At 36.0% G+C, this 14,497-nt stretch overlaps 1 protein-coding gene across 10 annotated transcripts in view; it reads left to right on the top strand.

Annotated features, from left to right (window-relative positions):
• Window positions 1–14,497, top strand: part of PCDH15 (protocadherin related 15) — a 910,832-nt gene that overhangs the window by 741,122 nt on the left and 155,213 nt on the right. For all 10 annotated transcript variants that reach the window (XM_018041648.1, XM_018041647.1, XM_005698156.2 and 7 more), the window contains 2 exons: window positions 5,283–5,392; window positions 8,607–8,747. In XM_018041648.1, the coding sequence (XP_017897137.1) occupies window positions 5,283–5,392; window positions 8,607–8,747 (251 nt within the window). The remainder of the gene's footprint in view (window positions 1–5,282; window positions 5,393–8,606; window positions 8,748–14,497) is intronic.

The following is a 14,497-nucleotide window of genomic DNA, read 5'->3' as shown; positions in this document are numbered from 1 at the left end:
AAAAAATTAAAAGAAAAAGATTAGAGATGAGGAATCTTCATCAAGTTATAGAGTAAGTCAGCTGATTCAAAGGTTCTTACATGAAATTCATGTTCATCTTTTTCTATTGAATGTCCACAGTAGAAAAGGAAGGAAAGATTAAGATGGCTTCATCATTCCTTGCTTCCATCCAAGCACGCATTCACTCATGCGCTTACTTATGCATGTATTTGTTAACCAATACCTAAGTCCTCTGTGGCAGGCGCTAGGCAGAGGACCCCTATCTTTAGGGAGCTTGCTGGTTCCCATGGTGAACTTCCAATGGTAATTTTCTGCTTTCTCTGGGCTGTGACAGTCCCCTCTACAGTGACTGTGTCTGTCTTCACATTTCTTGGATGGGGTAGCAGTTACCTGCCATGTGCAGAGATTCTATCCACAGAATGTGCATCTCAGCTGGTTGGAGAACTGCCTTATGTTCAAGGGAGCTGTGTAACCCCTGTCCAAGCAGAACAGTGAGGGGACCTACACCTTGGAAAGCTTGAATTTGTTGAATGTCTCAGTGCAGGAGTCTGAATGTGTATTTACCTGTAAGGTGCAGCATGAGACCCAGCCTCCCATCCAGGCCAGCCTCATATTGTCCACAGCAATGCAGGACATATACAAACCCACTGGGAGCACAGATCCAGAGATGCCTGCCTATATCTTTGTGGCTTTCCTCCTGGGCTTCAAAGTGGTATAGGTGATCAGTTTCATAGTCACTTACTTCCACAGGTAGTGGAAACTGTAACAGGTCCTATATACCCTGTGATACGCTGCCTCCCTCCTTGTGCAAGGGGCTCAAGTGAAAGAAGCTATAAGGGCTAGAGATGACTCAAGATGCCCCTCCCTTCACTCTACTTTCCTGACTTCATCATGAACATGCTCCCTTCTATACATCCTCCTGTGTTCCTTCTCTCTGACCTTTGAAGTTGAGTAAAGGATAGACATTGATCATGTTGATCCAGAATGTCTGTACCCTGATGCACTGAGTTTCAAATTGGCCCTGCCTCCATCCCAAAGAGAATCAAGTAGATCAAGAAAATAGTTTTCCGTCATGCCCCTGATCATGAAAACTTAATTTCAGGGCACTTTTTACTTTCATCCAGAGCTTTTGCAGGTGTGACTTCATTTTAACACACATGTATTTTAGATCACTAAGTTGAATAACATTTTTCTATTCTGAAATTTATAATATAAAAATATCCATGTAATTACCTACCATGCAGACTGTTAACATTTTGCTATTGTGATCTGTTAGTCCTTTTAAAATTACTGCACTAGATTTGGTATTCATAATCTCAATCACAGTTTTATGCTTCTACAATATATGTATAAATCCTTAAGCAATATATAATATTACTAGCATGTTTTAACTTTTATATAAATGTTACCATACTGTATATAACCTACTGGAACTTTTATTTTTTATACTCAACACAGTTTTTTGTTTTGCTTTATTCATGTTAATGTAGATAGCTTCATTTTAATTTCTACTGCTCTATAAGTTCTACTGTGAGAGTATGCCACAATGTATTGATTTTTCTTGTGATGGATATTAAATATTTATATAATGTTTTGCTAGCAGAATTTTGCACAAATATTTTTATCTTTACTTCTTGGGCACATACGGGGGAGTTCCTCTTAATCTGGTGTGTCCATAAAGTGGACTGTTGGTATCATTTGGAGCTTTTGTTATACATAAAAAAAGATTTTCAATTCTCAAAAAAAAGTAATGAATTAAAACAACAAACTTAGCATCTTTAAGTTTCTGTAGGTTAGGAAGGTGTTATCTGTGTCCTCTGTTTCACATTCTCACACAGGTTTTAGTCAGAATGTTGTCTGGGGCTAGAATCTCACTGAGGCTTAACAAGAGAACAGTCTACCTCCAAGCTCATGCTTTTGTTGCTTGGGTTCAGTTCCACATGGATGTTAGAGTGAGGGTCTCAGTTGCTTGCTGATTGTTGGTCAGAACTCACCATCTCACACGGAGAAGGCAATGGCACCCCACTCCATTACTCTTGCCTGGAAAATCCCATGGATGGAGGAGCCTGGAAGGCTGCAGTCCATGGGGTCGCTGAGGGTTGGACATGACTGAGCGACTTTACTTTCAGTTTTCCCTTTCATGCGTTGGAGAAGGAAATGGCAACCCACTCCAGTGTTCTTGCCTGGAGGATCCCAGGGATGGGGGAGCCTGGTGGGCTGCCGTCTATGGGGTCACACACAGTTGGACATGACTGAAGTGACTTAGCAGCAGCAGCACCATCTCACATGGCCACTCACTTCATTAAATCCAGCAAGGGAGGTAATCAGAGTCTACTAGCAAGAATGAAAAGTCATAATCTTATGTAACATAATCACTGAAGTGACACCCTATCTTGTTTGCTGTATTCTGTTCATTAGAGAAAAGTCACAGTCTGACCCTCCAACAAAGAGAAAGGGATACACAAGGGTAGGGCTACCAAGGTGGAAGATTACGGAGGCTCATACTGTGTTTCCATAGCTCTCTAAATTTAATCCTTTCCAGGTTTAATGAGTTCACAATCACTGAGGTCACACAAGCCAATGTGGCAAATAGCAATTAGTCTCAATGTTTGCTTATAATCTAAAATATCGCACAAAAGATTTCTATTCATAATCAAATTAGTCCATCAAAATAATCTTAGTGCCACTTTTCTAAGTGCCTTACTTTTTTGTGGTAGACAACTGTCATTTTAGTTCAAGGTTACAAAAGTCACCCCTATTTCACTGAAGTGACACTGTGACAATGTCAAGATGAATTGCTTATAAAATAAAATTGTGTTATCTCAGATAACTTTCTTTAAAAGTGCCTACTTGGGTGAATGTATCCTTTTGTTAACTAAACATTTTTTTCAATCTAGAGAGGGTGGGATGATTTGGTAGAATGGGAATTCTAACATGTATACTGTCATGTAAGAATTGAATCGCCAGTCCATGTCTGATGTAGGGTGCAGCATGCTTGGGGCTGGTGCATGGGGATGACCCAGAGAGATGTTGTGGGGAGGGAGGTGGGAGGGGGGTTCATGTTTGGGAACGCATGTAAGAATTAAAGATTTTAAAATTTAAAAAATTAAAAAATAAATAAATAAAAATAAATAAATAAATAAATAAATAAAATGTGAAAAAAAAACATTTTTTAAAAATTGGAACTCTTGATTTCAAGGGACTGAAATACTAGATATAAGGAGAAATGCAGGAGAATTTTGTTTTACTAATAGTAACTGAAATGATGAGTTTACCCAGCTTCAAGTATAACAGCATTTAGAATACTAATCAAAGTGTAGTGGGTATATTTTCAACCTTTAATTATTCCATTTGTGTTGGTATTATTACCAAGAAACTTCTTATAGGCACAAACATTAAAATTCTAGCCAACAACAACAAAACTTTTTTTTGCGTGTGTTTTATTGGTTACAGTAGCATTCTTGGTCAAGACTTTCATTGGGTTTGCATGAGACATCTGTCACACATGAACATGAGCAATAAACGTAAAATGCCCTCATTAGCCAGAGCTGGGTAATGTGTCTATGCATATCTACTGGGGATTTGGTCAGTTCAGTTCAGTCACTCAGTCCTGTCCAACTCTTTGCGACCTCATGGACTGTAGGATGCCAGGCTTCCCTGTCCATCACCAGCTCCCAGAGCTTTCTCAAATTCATGTCCATCGAGTCAGTCAGTTCTACCCAAAACAGTTAGACTAATAATAAAAGAGTATGGTTATCCAAAACTATACCTGGATGCTATTAAAAAAGAAGACAGAAAATATGCAGAGAAGCAAAACTGAACAAGTAAATAAATGGATAAATTTAATTGTATTAAAATCATTAAGATTAGTTCTTACACTGTATCAAGAAATAGTTATTGACGATACAGTGGAGATGTGGGCCATCATTAGGTGCTATAGCAGTTATCTGTAAGAGAGGCCATTTTACATTTAGGTAATTTTAGTCTGTCAAGTATATGGAGTAGAGTGGCAAAGAACATAATATTTTGGACAAGATGTTTATGAAGGATTGTACGTAATTAATTTTTCATACTATATTGGTAGCTCAGAATTTGTTATAAAAGGCTTCATTAAGTACAATATATAATTGTGCAATATAATCTAGATTAGATTAGAAAAACTCAGAAGATGGTGATAAAAATGAAGGGTAATATTGAAAGAGTAAGTAGTGAAAGATAAAAGGCCGCATAAAAGAGTGACAGTAGGATTTATCTTATCAGTTTGAGAAAAGAGGCTAAATCTTATAGAAATCAGATGGCTTAGATAGATTGATTGGACTATAACAAGATTCAGAACTTTATGTTTAAAAATTTTCTAAATATGTTGAAGCTGGATGATATAAGTATGTGAATTATAAGTGAGATTATTTTCATTGGTTTATGAAAATAAAGTTCTAATAGCCTATTTACAGTGACCAATATTGTAAAATAAAATGGAATTTTAGAATATGATATAGTATGTTGTTGAAAATATATTTTTAAAATTAAGTATCATGAAAATTACTAACTACAGAATGAATAAAGAACAGGTCCTACTATATAACACAGAGAACAATATTCCATATCCTTTAATAAATTCTAATGGGAAAAAAACATGAAAAAGACTATATATGTATAATGAGTTACTTTTACATGTAGCAGAAGTTAACATAACATTGTAAATCAACTATAGTTTAATAAAATGTTTTAAATAAATAAAATTAAGTATCACTGTATGGGGGGGTATAATATGGTTAAAGCTAAGTAAAATAAGTGAAGTCAGAAATATTAATTTTATGATTTCATCCATTCAAATACTTTTAGGACAGTAAAAGTTTTATAGTAGAGCAAGGATAAGGACTAGACTAGAAAGAATCTGAAGGCCGTTTGCTTAAATATGCTAATATTACCAACATAAAAGCAATATTTTTCTTCAGCAACTTGAGATAGCAAGTTGTACCTACCTATTGCATTCTATTCAGAAGTTTTTTCGGAGACAAGCAAAATAAATTTTGTACAGCTTTTTGGAGATGCTGGAGCAGTAATGTACAGATGACAAGACATTCTTAATGAAGAACATTTGCATAATTTTGAACACAGTTTGTAAGACCTAGGGTCTGAATGCGGTATTTTGTTGAAAAGTTCAAAAATAGTACTATTCAAATAATAACAAACACAAATTAACATATTCTATTATTAAATACAAAGCTCCATCATGAGGAAATGGACAATAAAAATAAATTATGTTCTCTTACACCCTGCAGACCTCCTCCAGTAAGTGAACTTGCAACCAGAGGGACTATGGTGGGTGTAATTTCTGCTGCGGCCATCAATCAGAGCATTGTATACTCCATTGTTGCAGGAAATGAAGAGGGTGAGTATATGTTTAGTCAAACGGCAACCCATTCCAGCATTCTTGCCTAGAGAATTCCATGGACAAAGAAGACTGGTAAGCTACACTTCATGGGGTTGCACAGAGTTGGACACAACTGAGTGACTAACACTTTTCATCATAAAACAATAAACTTAGATTTGGAATAAATTTCATTTTTTAAATTTTAGTTTATTTTACTTTACAATACTGTATTCGTTTTGCCATACATCGACATGAATCCGCCACGGGTGTACATGTGTTCCCAATCCTGAACCCCCCTCCCACCTCCGTCCCCATACCATCTCTCAGATTTCATTACTGTTTATCTTTCTAGTAAGATGTGTCTAACTTAAATATAATTATGCATTAAATCTGATTAAAAATCCAGTTATATTTATAAAGGCTATTAATTTCCACTAGGGAATACTCAATATGCAGTTCTGAAAGCCTTCACCTCCCCCTGATTTAGAGATATTTAATGACATTTATTCAAAATTAATGCATATGTACTTTCAGCTTTTGGTCATAATCATTTCCTACAGTAGTCTTTTACCATTGTTCTGTGCCATATGTAACCGATGTCATAGCTAATCTGGAAGATATTTTAGGAACAAAAATAACTGTGGATGACCAGAGAGCCACATGCATGATAAAAGTCATGTGCATTTTGTGTGATTCCTCAGTAAAGCAAACATATAATCAACAGTTGTAAGTAAATAAATAGTTTCATTTTATCTACCAGTCACTTTTCACAGAGAACAGATTGGCTTGCTAGCCTATGGGAATAAGTTTGTGACTCAGTTTTATATTAGCATATTGATTCTTTTTTTCCCTATTACCCACAGTTAGTTGTCCTCTGGCTTTCCCTTTTATGAGTAAAATGGACTGGAATGTTGTAGGCGGTTAAGAAAAAGCTAATATATGTTTCATAAACACATGAATTTCAATATTAAATTAGGAGATGTTAATATTGTAAAGCAGTTTGCAAGGAATTATGAAAGTTGTTTTCAACTTTTATAAATAAAAGTATTTCAATCATTACTAAAAGTTATTGCTCCTAAAGCAAGTGCTAAATATTGTACTTTTCTTATTGACTTACTTTGTTTTACCTTTGCTATTATGCCTCCTCCCTAAATATTACTGACTTTCCTTTTGCCTTAAACTTACATCTGACTGAAGCTTATGGTTTTCTCAATTTGTTCTTATGAGTTTTCTCTGTGATTCAATTTGTTCTCTTCCTTAAATATAGACAGGTGGTTCTAATTATGACCCTCACTCCACCACAATGATTATTTTTACATTCTATTCATTTGCTTGTCAATTTAGTCTACTAATTATATTGAGCATTTATCATGTACTCAGTACCTTCCAGCAATTAAGGAGAAAGAAGTGAACAAAATAGTGTCTCAGCGGTAAAGAATCGGTCTGCAATGCAGGAGATGCAGCAGGAGCCACAGTTTTGATCCCTGAGTTGGGAAAATCCCCTGGAGAAGAAAATGGCAACCCACTCCAGTACTCTTGCCTGGAAAATTCCAAGGACAGAAGAGCCTGGTGAGCTGCAGTCCATGGGGTTGCAGAGTTGGACACAACTGAGGACACACATCATCATCATCATTGTAGACTTTAACAATCCAATAAGAGGTGCTGGACAAGAACAACGATCAAGCTAATGAATATATAGTATTTAGGCAGTTAGAAATGCTGTAGAGAAAACCAAAGTGAGGAAAAGACAGAGTGAAAGAGGTAGGATATTATAAAGTTTGCCAATGTGCTCTGCTCATCACTCAAATCTGTATGATCAAATTTATTCTAAAAAGTAAACTTCAGGGCCAAATATTTTAAGCTATTCAAAATAATAAGTAATATTTTAAAATAACTAATACATTAAACTATATTTGTATTGCTGCTGCTACTGCTGCTAAGTTGCTTCAGTGGTGTCCGACTCTGTGTGTCCCCAGAGACCGCAGCCCACCAGGCTCCCCTGTCCCTGGGATTCTCCAGGCAAGAACACTGGAATGGGTTGCCATTTCCTTTTCCAATGCATGAAAGTGAAAAGTGAAAGTGAAGCCGTTCAGTCATGTCCAACTCTTAGCGACCCCATGGACTGCAGTCCACCAGGCTCCTCTGTCCATGGGATTTTCCAGGCAAGATTACTGGAGTAGGGTGCCAGTTCCCTCATGTTCTTAGAAGAACACTAAATCCACAGGATAATAAGATATATTAAATCATGAAAAGTATGATAATCCAACAGCATCATAAAATATGTATTTAAACAAAAATAAGTGGATTTCTTTCTTTCTTTCTTTTTTTTACTTTACAATACAGTATTGGTTTTGTCATACATCAACATGAATCCACCACGGGTGTACACATGTTCCCAATCCTGAACCCGCCCTCCCACCTCCCTCCCTATACCATCTCTCTGGGTCATCCAGTGCACCAGCCCCAAGCATCCTATATCCTGCATCTAATCTAGACTGGCGATTATTTCTTACATGATATTATACATGTTTCAATGCCAGTCTCCCAAATCATCCCACCTTCTCCCTCTCCCACAGAGTTCAAAAGACTGTTCTATACATCTGTGTCTCTTTTGCTGACTCGCATACAGGGTTATTGTTACCATCTTTCTAAATTCCATATATATGTGTTAGTATACTGTATTGGTGTTTTTCTTTCTGGCTTACTTCACTCTGTATCATTGGCTCCAGTTTCATCCACCTCATTAGAACTGATTCAAATATATTGTTTTTAATGGCTGAGTAATACTTCATTGTGTATATGTACCACAGCTTTCTTATCCATTCATCTGCTGATGGACATCTAGGTTGCTTCCGTGTCCTGGCTATTATAAACAATGCTGTGATGAACACTGGGAAACAAGACTTCTAGAAGCATTTGCTATGGTAGAAGATAATGTGTATCTATGGTGAAAAATTCAGTATACATTGTTTCACAGACTTAATTGACCAGAGAAACATCAGTTTCCAGGACAATCGCAAAAAAAACCCCTAGAATTTCAAATCATGCATTTAGGGAAACACTGACGTTGATAATTTCTAGAGCTGAAACAGAGTTTCCCAAAGCCTTAATTTTGTCACTTAGATGTGTTACTCTTATTATACGTGTTTTTAAAATCACAGTGATTTTTAAAGAGAATTATTTTCCCTTATGGTATGAAGAGAGTGACAAAGGAATTTTATTTTGATTCTAGATAAGTTTGGAATCAATAACGTCACAGGAGTAATCTACGTGAATGCCCCTCTCGATTATGAAACAAGGACAAGCTATGTACTTCGCGTTCAAGCTGATTCCCTGGAAGTGGTCCTCGCCAATCTCCGAGTTCCTTCAAAAAGTAAGTTGTGTTATTTAAGAATTTTGCAAGAGTTTTATGGTGTTTTTACTTATTTTCCAACGAAATACAAATATCTAAAATAAAATCCTCAGTGGAGATTGCAGGCTGTTCATTAACACTTGAAGATGATTACTCATTCATTTTAAGAATTGACACATGGCCATTCAGGCTTCCCCACTGGTTCAGAAGTAAAGCATCCACCTGCTGATGCAGCGAACACAGACAGGTTTGATCACTGGGTTGGGGAGATCCCCTGGAGAAGGAAATGGCAACCCACTTCAGTATTCTTGCCTGGAAAAATCCCATGGATAGAGGAGTGTGGTGGGCTATAGTCTATGGGATTTTGAAGGGTCAAATATGACTTAGCCACTAAAAAACAACAGTATGGCAATGCAGAGAATGATTTCATAATCCTTAAATGTCAAGGTAATAACACAATATTTTCAAAATTTTTGTACAATTTTATTGAAATGCTATCATTGCCAGTATATGTTTCATTAAAAGAAAAAAAAAAGAAACTTATTCTTAATCACACTGTGAAGGCTAACCCCTTGGAGTGTATATTTTTAATGGGCACAGGATTACTATTACATTCCCTGAATTGTGTGGCTTCTGGTACTTTGTATTTTCTGAGAGCTGAGGGAAATGCATCTCAAAAAGAATGACTAACATTTATTATAATTTATACATAGCATTATATTTAATTCACATCCATTTCTAGGAAATGAGATTGATTATTCCCATTCTACAAAGACAAGAAAAGGTTAAGTGATTTTTTAAAAAATGTCACTGTCAGTAAATGAAAAGTGGGAGATTTAAGCTATCTTTTGACTCCAAAATCTTTCTTCAGCATTTCAGTGTAATGTAGTTTATGTATACAGAAAACTGAATAAAAACCAATTTATGAAGAGGACCAGCATAGATTCTGAGAGATGTTACTGATAATATAATAGGATGGTGACGAGAGAATACATGAAGTGCTATAATTACTGTAATCAAGACACATGGCTTGACAAAGGACTTTTTTCTCAAATTTTAAACTTATTTATAGCAACAACTCCTTTGTTAAGTGCTCACTATGTGCCCAGAGCTGTAAGTAAGGAGTGTTAGTTACTCAGTCATACCCAACTCTTTCTGAACCCCTGGGCTGTAGCCTGCCAGGCTCCTCTGTCCATGGAATTCTCCAGGCAAGAATACTGGCATGGGTTGCCATTTCCTTCTCCAGGGGATCTTCCATACCCAGGGATCAAATCCCCGTCTCCTGCATTGCAGGCAATTACCATACGGACCACCAGGGAAGCCGGATAATGGGATAAACACTGTTCTTTTACATTGATTGAGATTATACATCTTTGCAAGTTAAACAATCCATCTTTTTGTCATTTAACATTGTTATATGTCAACTATTATAAAGAATGGGAAAATTTTTTAGACCCCAGAAAAGCCAAGAAAACCATATTTAATTTAACCACTAGCAGATACATGCCCAGAGAAGGTGTAAAGTACAAAACAGGTAATAAAATATTCACATCTTACTCTGAGCCCACTTGTGGACATCTTCTCACAACATTCCATCAGTCAGCATCTTAAAAGAGGAAGAGACTCTGAGACAGGGCAAGGGTACTCATATGAATGCCAGATAGAGAGAGAGAGAGCACCCCAGCAGTGTAAGAGAAAAGTGAACACAGTGGGAGTAAGAGCAAAAGATGTGCTAGAGAATGTTCTGTATCAGTTTGTAATTGAACAGATGATCATAAAATAATTCATGTATCTTTTTTTATCTCAAATCTCACTCACTGGTCGAATGTTGAGGGCTGCACAGTTGCTTGTAAGAGTACCATCAAATCACTGAAAACATCAGATTATATATAGTATGTCTTTGAAGTTAAAGGCATTAAATGGTTTTCAGTGATTATTCATCTCTAGATAACTAAGTTGTTTAAAGATAGCAGTCCAGTTATTTGAGTTTTTAAAATCTTTAACTGGAGGCAATTGCATTTTTAGAAAATATAGAGAATGCCTCAAATTGTAATTGAATTGACTAAATCAAGAGTTGAAAGGTTAGAATAGTTCTAAATTACATAATATAAGCTGCCTATTGCAAATAAAAATAAATGTAAAATTAATTGAATATCATCTATCATCTTTCTTTGAAAGAATTTAAGTTGTAGAATCTAGCATTTTGCAACGTTTGATGCAGGATATAGGATTCTTGGGGCTGGTGCACTGGGATGACCCAGAGAGATGTTATGGGGAGGGAGGTGGGAGGGGGGGTGTTCAGGATTGGGAACACGTGTACACCGTGGCGGATTCGTATTGATGTATGGAAAAACCAATACAGTATTGTAAAGTAAAATAAAATAAATTTAAAAAAATAGGTCTGATTTCTAGGAATAAAAACATATTGATATCTTATATATGAGGATAATAAACTAGTTCTCATTACTGTAATTTAAATGGAAATCTGAGACTAATAAAAGTTTAGCTTATATACTCATGTATACATATATGTGCTCTATATTCATGCAGAGTGAGACCAATTATCAAATTCATGAATTATCCTCTCAGAAATGTGTGAAGCCTGAAAGCTAAATGTTACTTTAATGCCTAATGCTTTGAATATTGTCATTAACATTTCATGACTTTGTTTCTTGAGTCTGAAATATAAACCCAAGTAGTATTTCTAACACAGTTTCACTTATTAATAACTGTTAATGACCTATAATAAAACTCTGCTCATTAACTATGGAAATAATAATAGCATTATGTTAATTGAGGTTAATTAATTCATCATTTAAAGGTTCATCTCTTCTTTAGAATCAGCTACTCTGTTATCTTTAGCTCTACTATGAATAAAGGTAATAAACAGAATAAATTTAATTTTGAAGTATTAAATTTCAAAAGAAGTATTTTATTGTAATTTCTTTACTAAGAATTTATTAATGAAATACTTTTCAAAGCAAGCTTTCAGTTCAGTTCAGTTCAGTCGCTCAGTTGTGTCCGACTCTTTGCGACCCCATGAATCACAGCACACCAGGCCTCCCTGCCCATCACCAACTCCCGGAGTTCACTCAGACTCGCGTCCATCGAGTCAGTGATGCCATCCAGCCATCTCGTCCTCGGTCGTCCCCTTCTCCTCCTGCCCCCAATCGCTCCCAGCATCAGAGTCTTTTCCAATGAGTCAACTCTTCGCATGAGGTGGCCAAAGTACTGGAGCTTCAGCTTTAGCATCATTCCTTCCAAAGAAATCCCACGGTTGATCTCCTTCAGAATGGACCGGTTGGATCTCCTTGCAGTCCAAGGGGCTCTCAGGAGTCTTCTCCAACACCACACTTCAAAAGCATCAATTCTTCGGCGTTCAGCCTTCTTCACAGTCCAGCTTTCACATCCATAAAATGACTACTGGAAAAACCATAGCCTTGACTAGACAGACCTTAGTCGGCAAAGTAGTGTCTCTGCTTTTGAATATGCTATCTAGGTTGGTCATAACTTTTCTTCCAAGGAGCAAGCGTCTTTTAATTTCATGGCAGCAATCACCATCTGCAGTGATTTTGGAGCCCCCCAAAATAAAGTCGGACAGTGTTTCCACTGTTTCCCCATCTATTTCCCATGGAGTGATGAGACCAGATGCCATGATCTTCGTTTTCTGAATATTGAGCTTTAAGCTAACTTTTTTTCCAAGGCAAACCATTCAGTATCACAGTAATCCAAGTCTATGCCCCAACCAGTAACGCTGAAGAAGCTGAAGTTGAATGGTTCTATGAAGACCTACAAGACCTTTTAGAACTAACACTCAAAAAAGTAAGCTTTACAACTATGCTATAAAAGAATATAATATTTAAATGCAAATTAATAAAGTACAAACATTTTTAAAATACATTTACAAAGTTTGATAGTAGTTCTTAAAACATTTTAATTTTTCAGTAGGAAACTTGCAAACATAAATAAAATTGCAAACTTTTATAATAAACTTCAACATACCAAATAACCAACTTCACTGAGTCTTAGGAAACCTTTCATTTATTGTCTCACATCATTATTTTGAAACAGGACAGAGACATAATAGTTCCTCTGTAAATATTTCAATATGTATCTCTTTAAGGTAAAAACTCTTAAAACTTAATCGGAATACCCTTATTACTCTCCCCAAATTGAAAAAGAAAAAAAGAAATTCCTCAGTATCAAGAGATAGCCAAGTCTTGTTCTAATGCTTACTTCTACTTAACATAATATACTTAGTTTCCTTTAAAAAAAATACTACTTTTTTTTATAATTTTTTACTATGATGCTTGTTTTATTTATTTCCTTTTCCCACACATCTAATTTGAAGTAATGGTGCTTTACCCCTATTAAAACCAATAAGATAATCAGTCATTTTGTTATCTATAGCTTGTTCTCTAGCAGACTCCCCAGAGTAGGCTCACAGGAACACCATTTCCTGTGTTCTTGTGCATTAATCAAAGTTTGTCTGAGGCCTAAATAAAAAAAGTTTGAGTGGCTCAGTCATGTCTGACTCTTTGCAAACCCATGGACTGTAACCTGTCAGGCTCCTCTGTCAATGGAATTCTGCAGGCAAGAATACTGGAATGGGTAATCATTCCCTTCTCCAGGGAATCTTACCTACCTGGGAATTGAACCCAGGTCTCCTGCATTGTAGGCAGATTCTTTACTGTCTGAGCTGCCAGGGAAGAACAGACCCTAATAATTGAATCTAAATATAGCTAGATATAAAACCCTTGACTCAGTTTCTTTCTTTGACTTAAATATTTCAATGCATTTTCTTCTTACATGAAGCACTAATGTCAAAAAGTATAATGAAAATCTCGTCCTTTTCCAATGGGTGTTGGTCTTACTTCTGAATTTCCAAATAATTTATTATTTTTTAATGTCCAGTTGTGTTATTAGAATAGATTCCATACTGACAATTCTACTTTATTTCTGCATATATGTAGTATATCCATTCAAGTCTTCAGGAAAGTTTTTTTGAATTCTTTATTTTATTATTTTTTTCTGTTTTAATAATTTATTTTTCAATATGGAGTTGCTTATTATAAAAGTGAAAAACTTCCATATTCCCTTCTCTCTAATCTAAATATCTTCATTTTGTTTAGACTTTTTATTTTTTTTTTTATTTTTTTATTTTTTTTTTGTTTAGACTTTTTAAAGAAAACACTCTAATTTATGAGCTGTTGGATATGTTTTACATTCATAGCTCCTCTTTTTGTTTATGAACTATTTTTGCATCTTTTAAAAAAATGCCTTTACCAATGAAAGTATGAACCATGCTGTATAGAGCCATCCAAGATGGAAGGGTCATGGTGGAGAGTTCTAACAAAACATGGTCCGCTGGAGACGGGAATGGCAAACCCCTTCAGTATTCTTGCCTTGAGAACCCCATGAACAGAAAGAAAAGGCAAAGAGTTAGGACATTGAAAGATGAATTATCCAGGTTGGTAGGTGCCCAATATGCCACTGGAGATCAGTGGAGAAATAACTCCTGAAAGAATGAACAGACATAGGCAAAGTAAAAACAACACCCAGTTGTGGGTGTGACTGGTGATGGATGTAAAGTCCGATGCTATAAAGAGCAATATTGCATAGGAACCTGGAATGTTAGGTTCATGAATCAAGGCAGACAGGAAGTGGTCAAACAGGAGACGGCAAGAGTGAGCATTAACATTTCAGGAATTGGCGAACTAAAATGGACTGGAATGGGTGAATTTATCTCAGATGAACATTATATCTAGTGC

The sequence above is a fragment of the Capra hircus genome, chromosome 26, assembly GCF_001704415.2.
Source record: "Capra hircus breed San Clemente chromosome 26, ASM170441v1, whole genome shotgun sequence".
Classification (NCBI taxonomy): domain Eukaryota; kingdom Metazoa; phylum Chordata; class Mammalia; order Artiodactyla; family Bovidae; genus Capra; species Capra hircus.
Note: the sequence above shows the minus strand (reverse complement) of the source record. Positions and strands in the feature narration are given on the sequence as shown.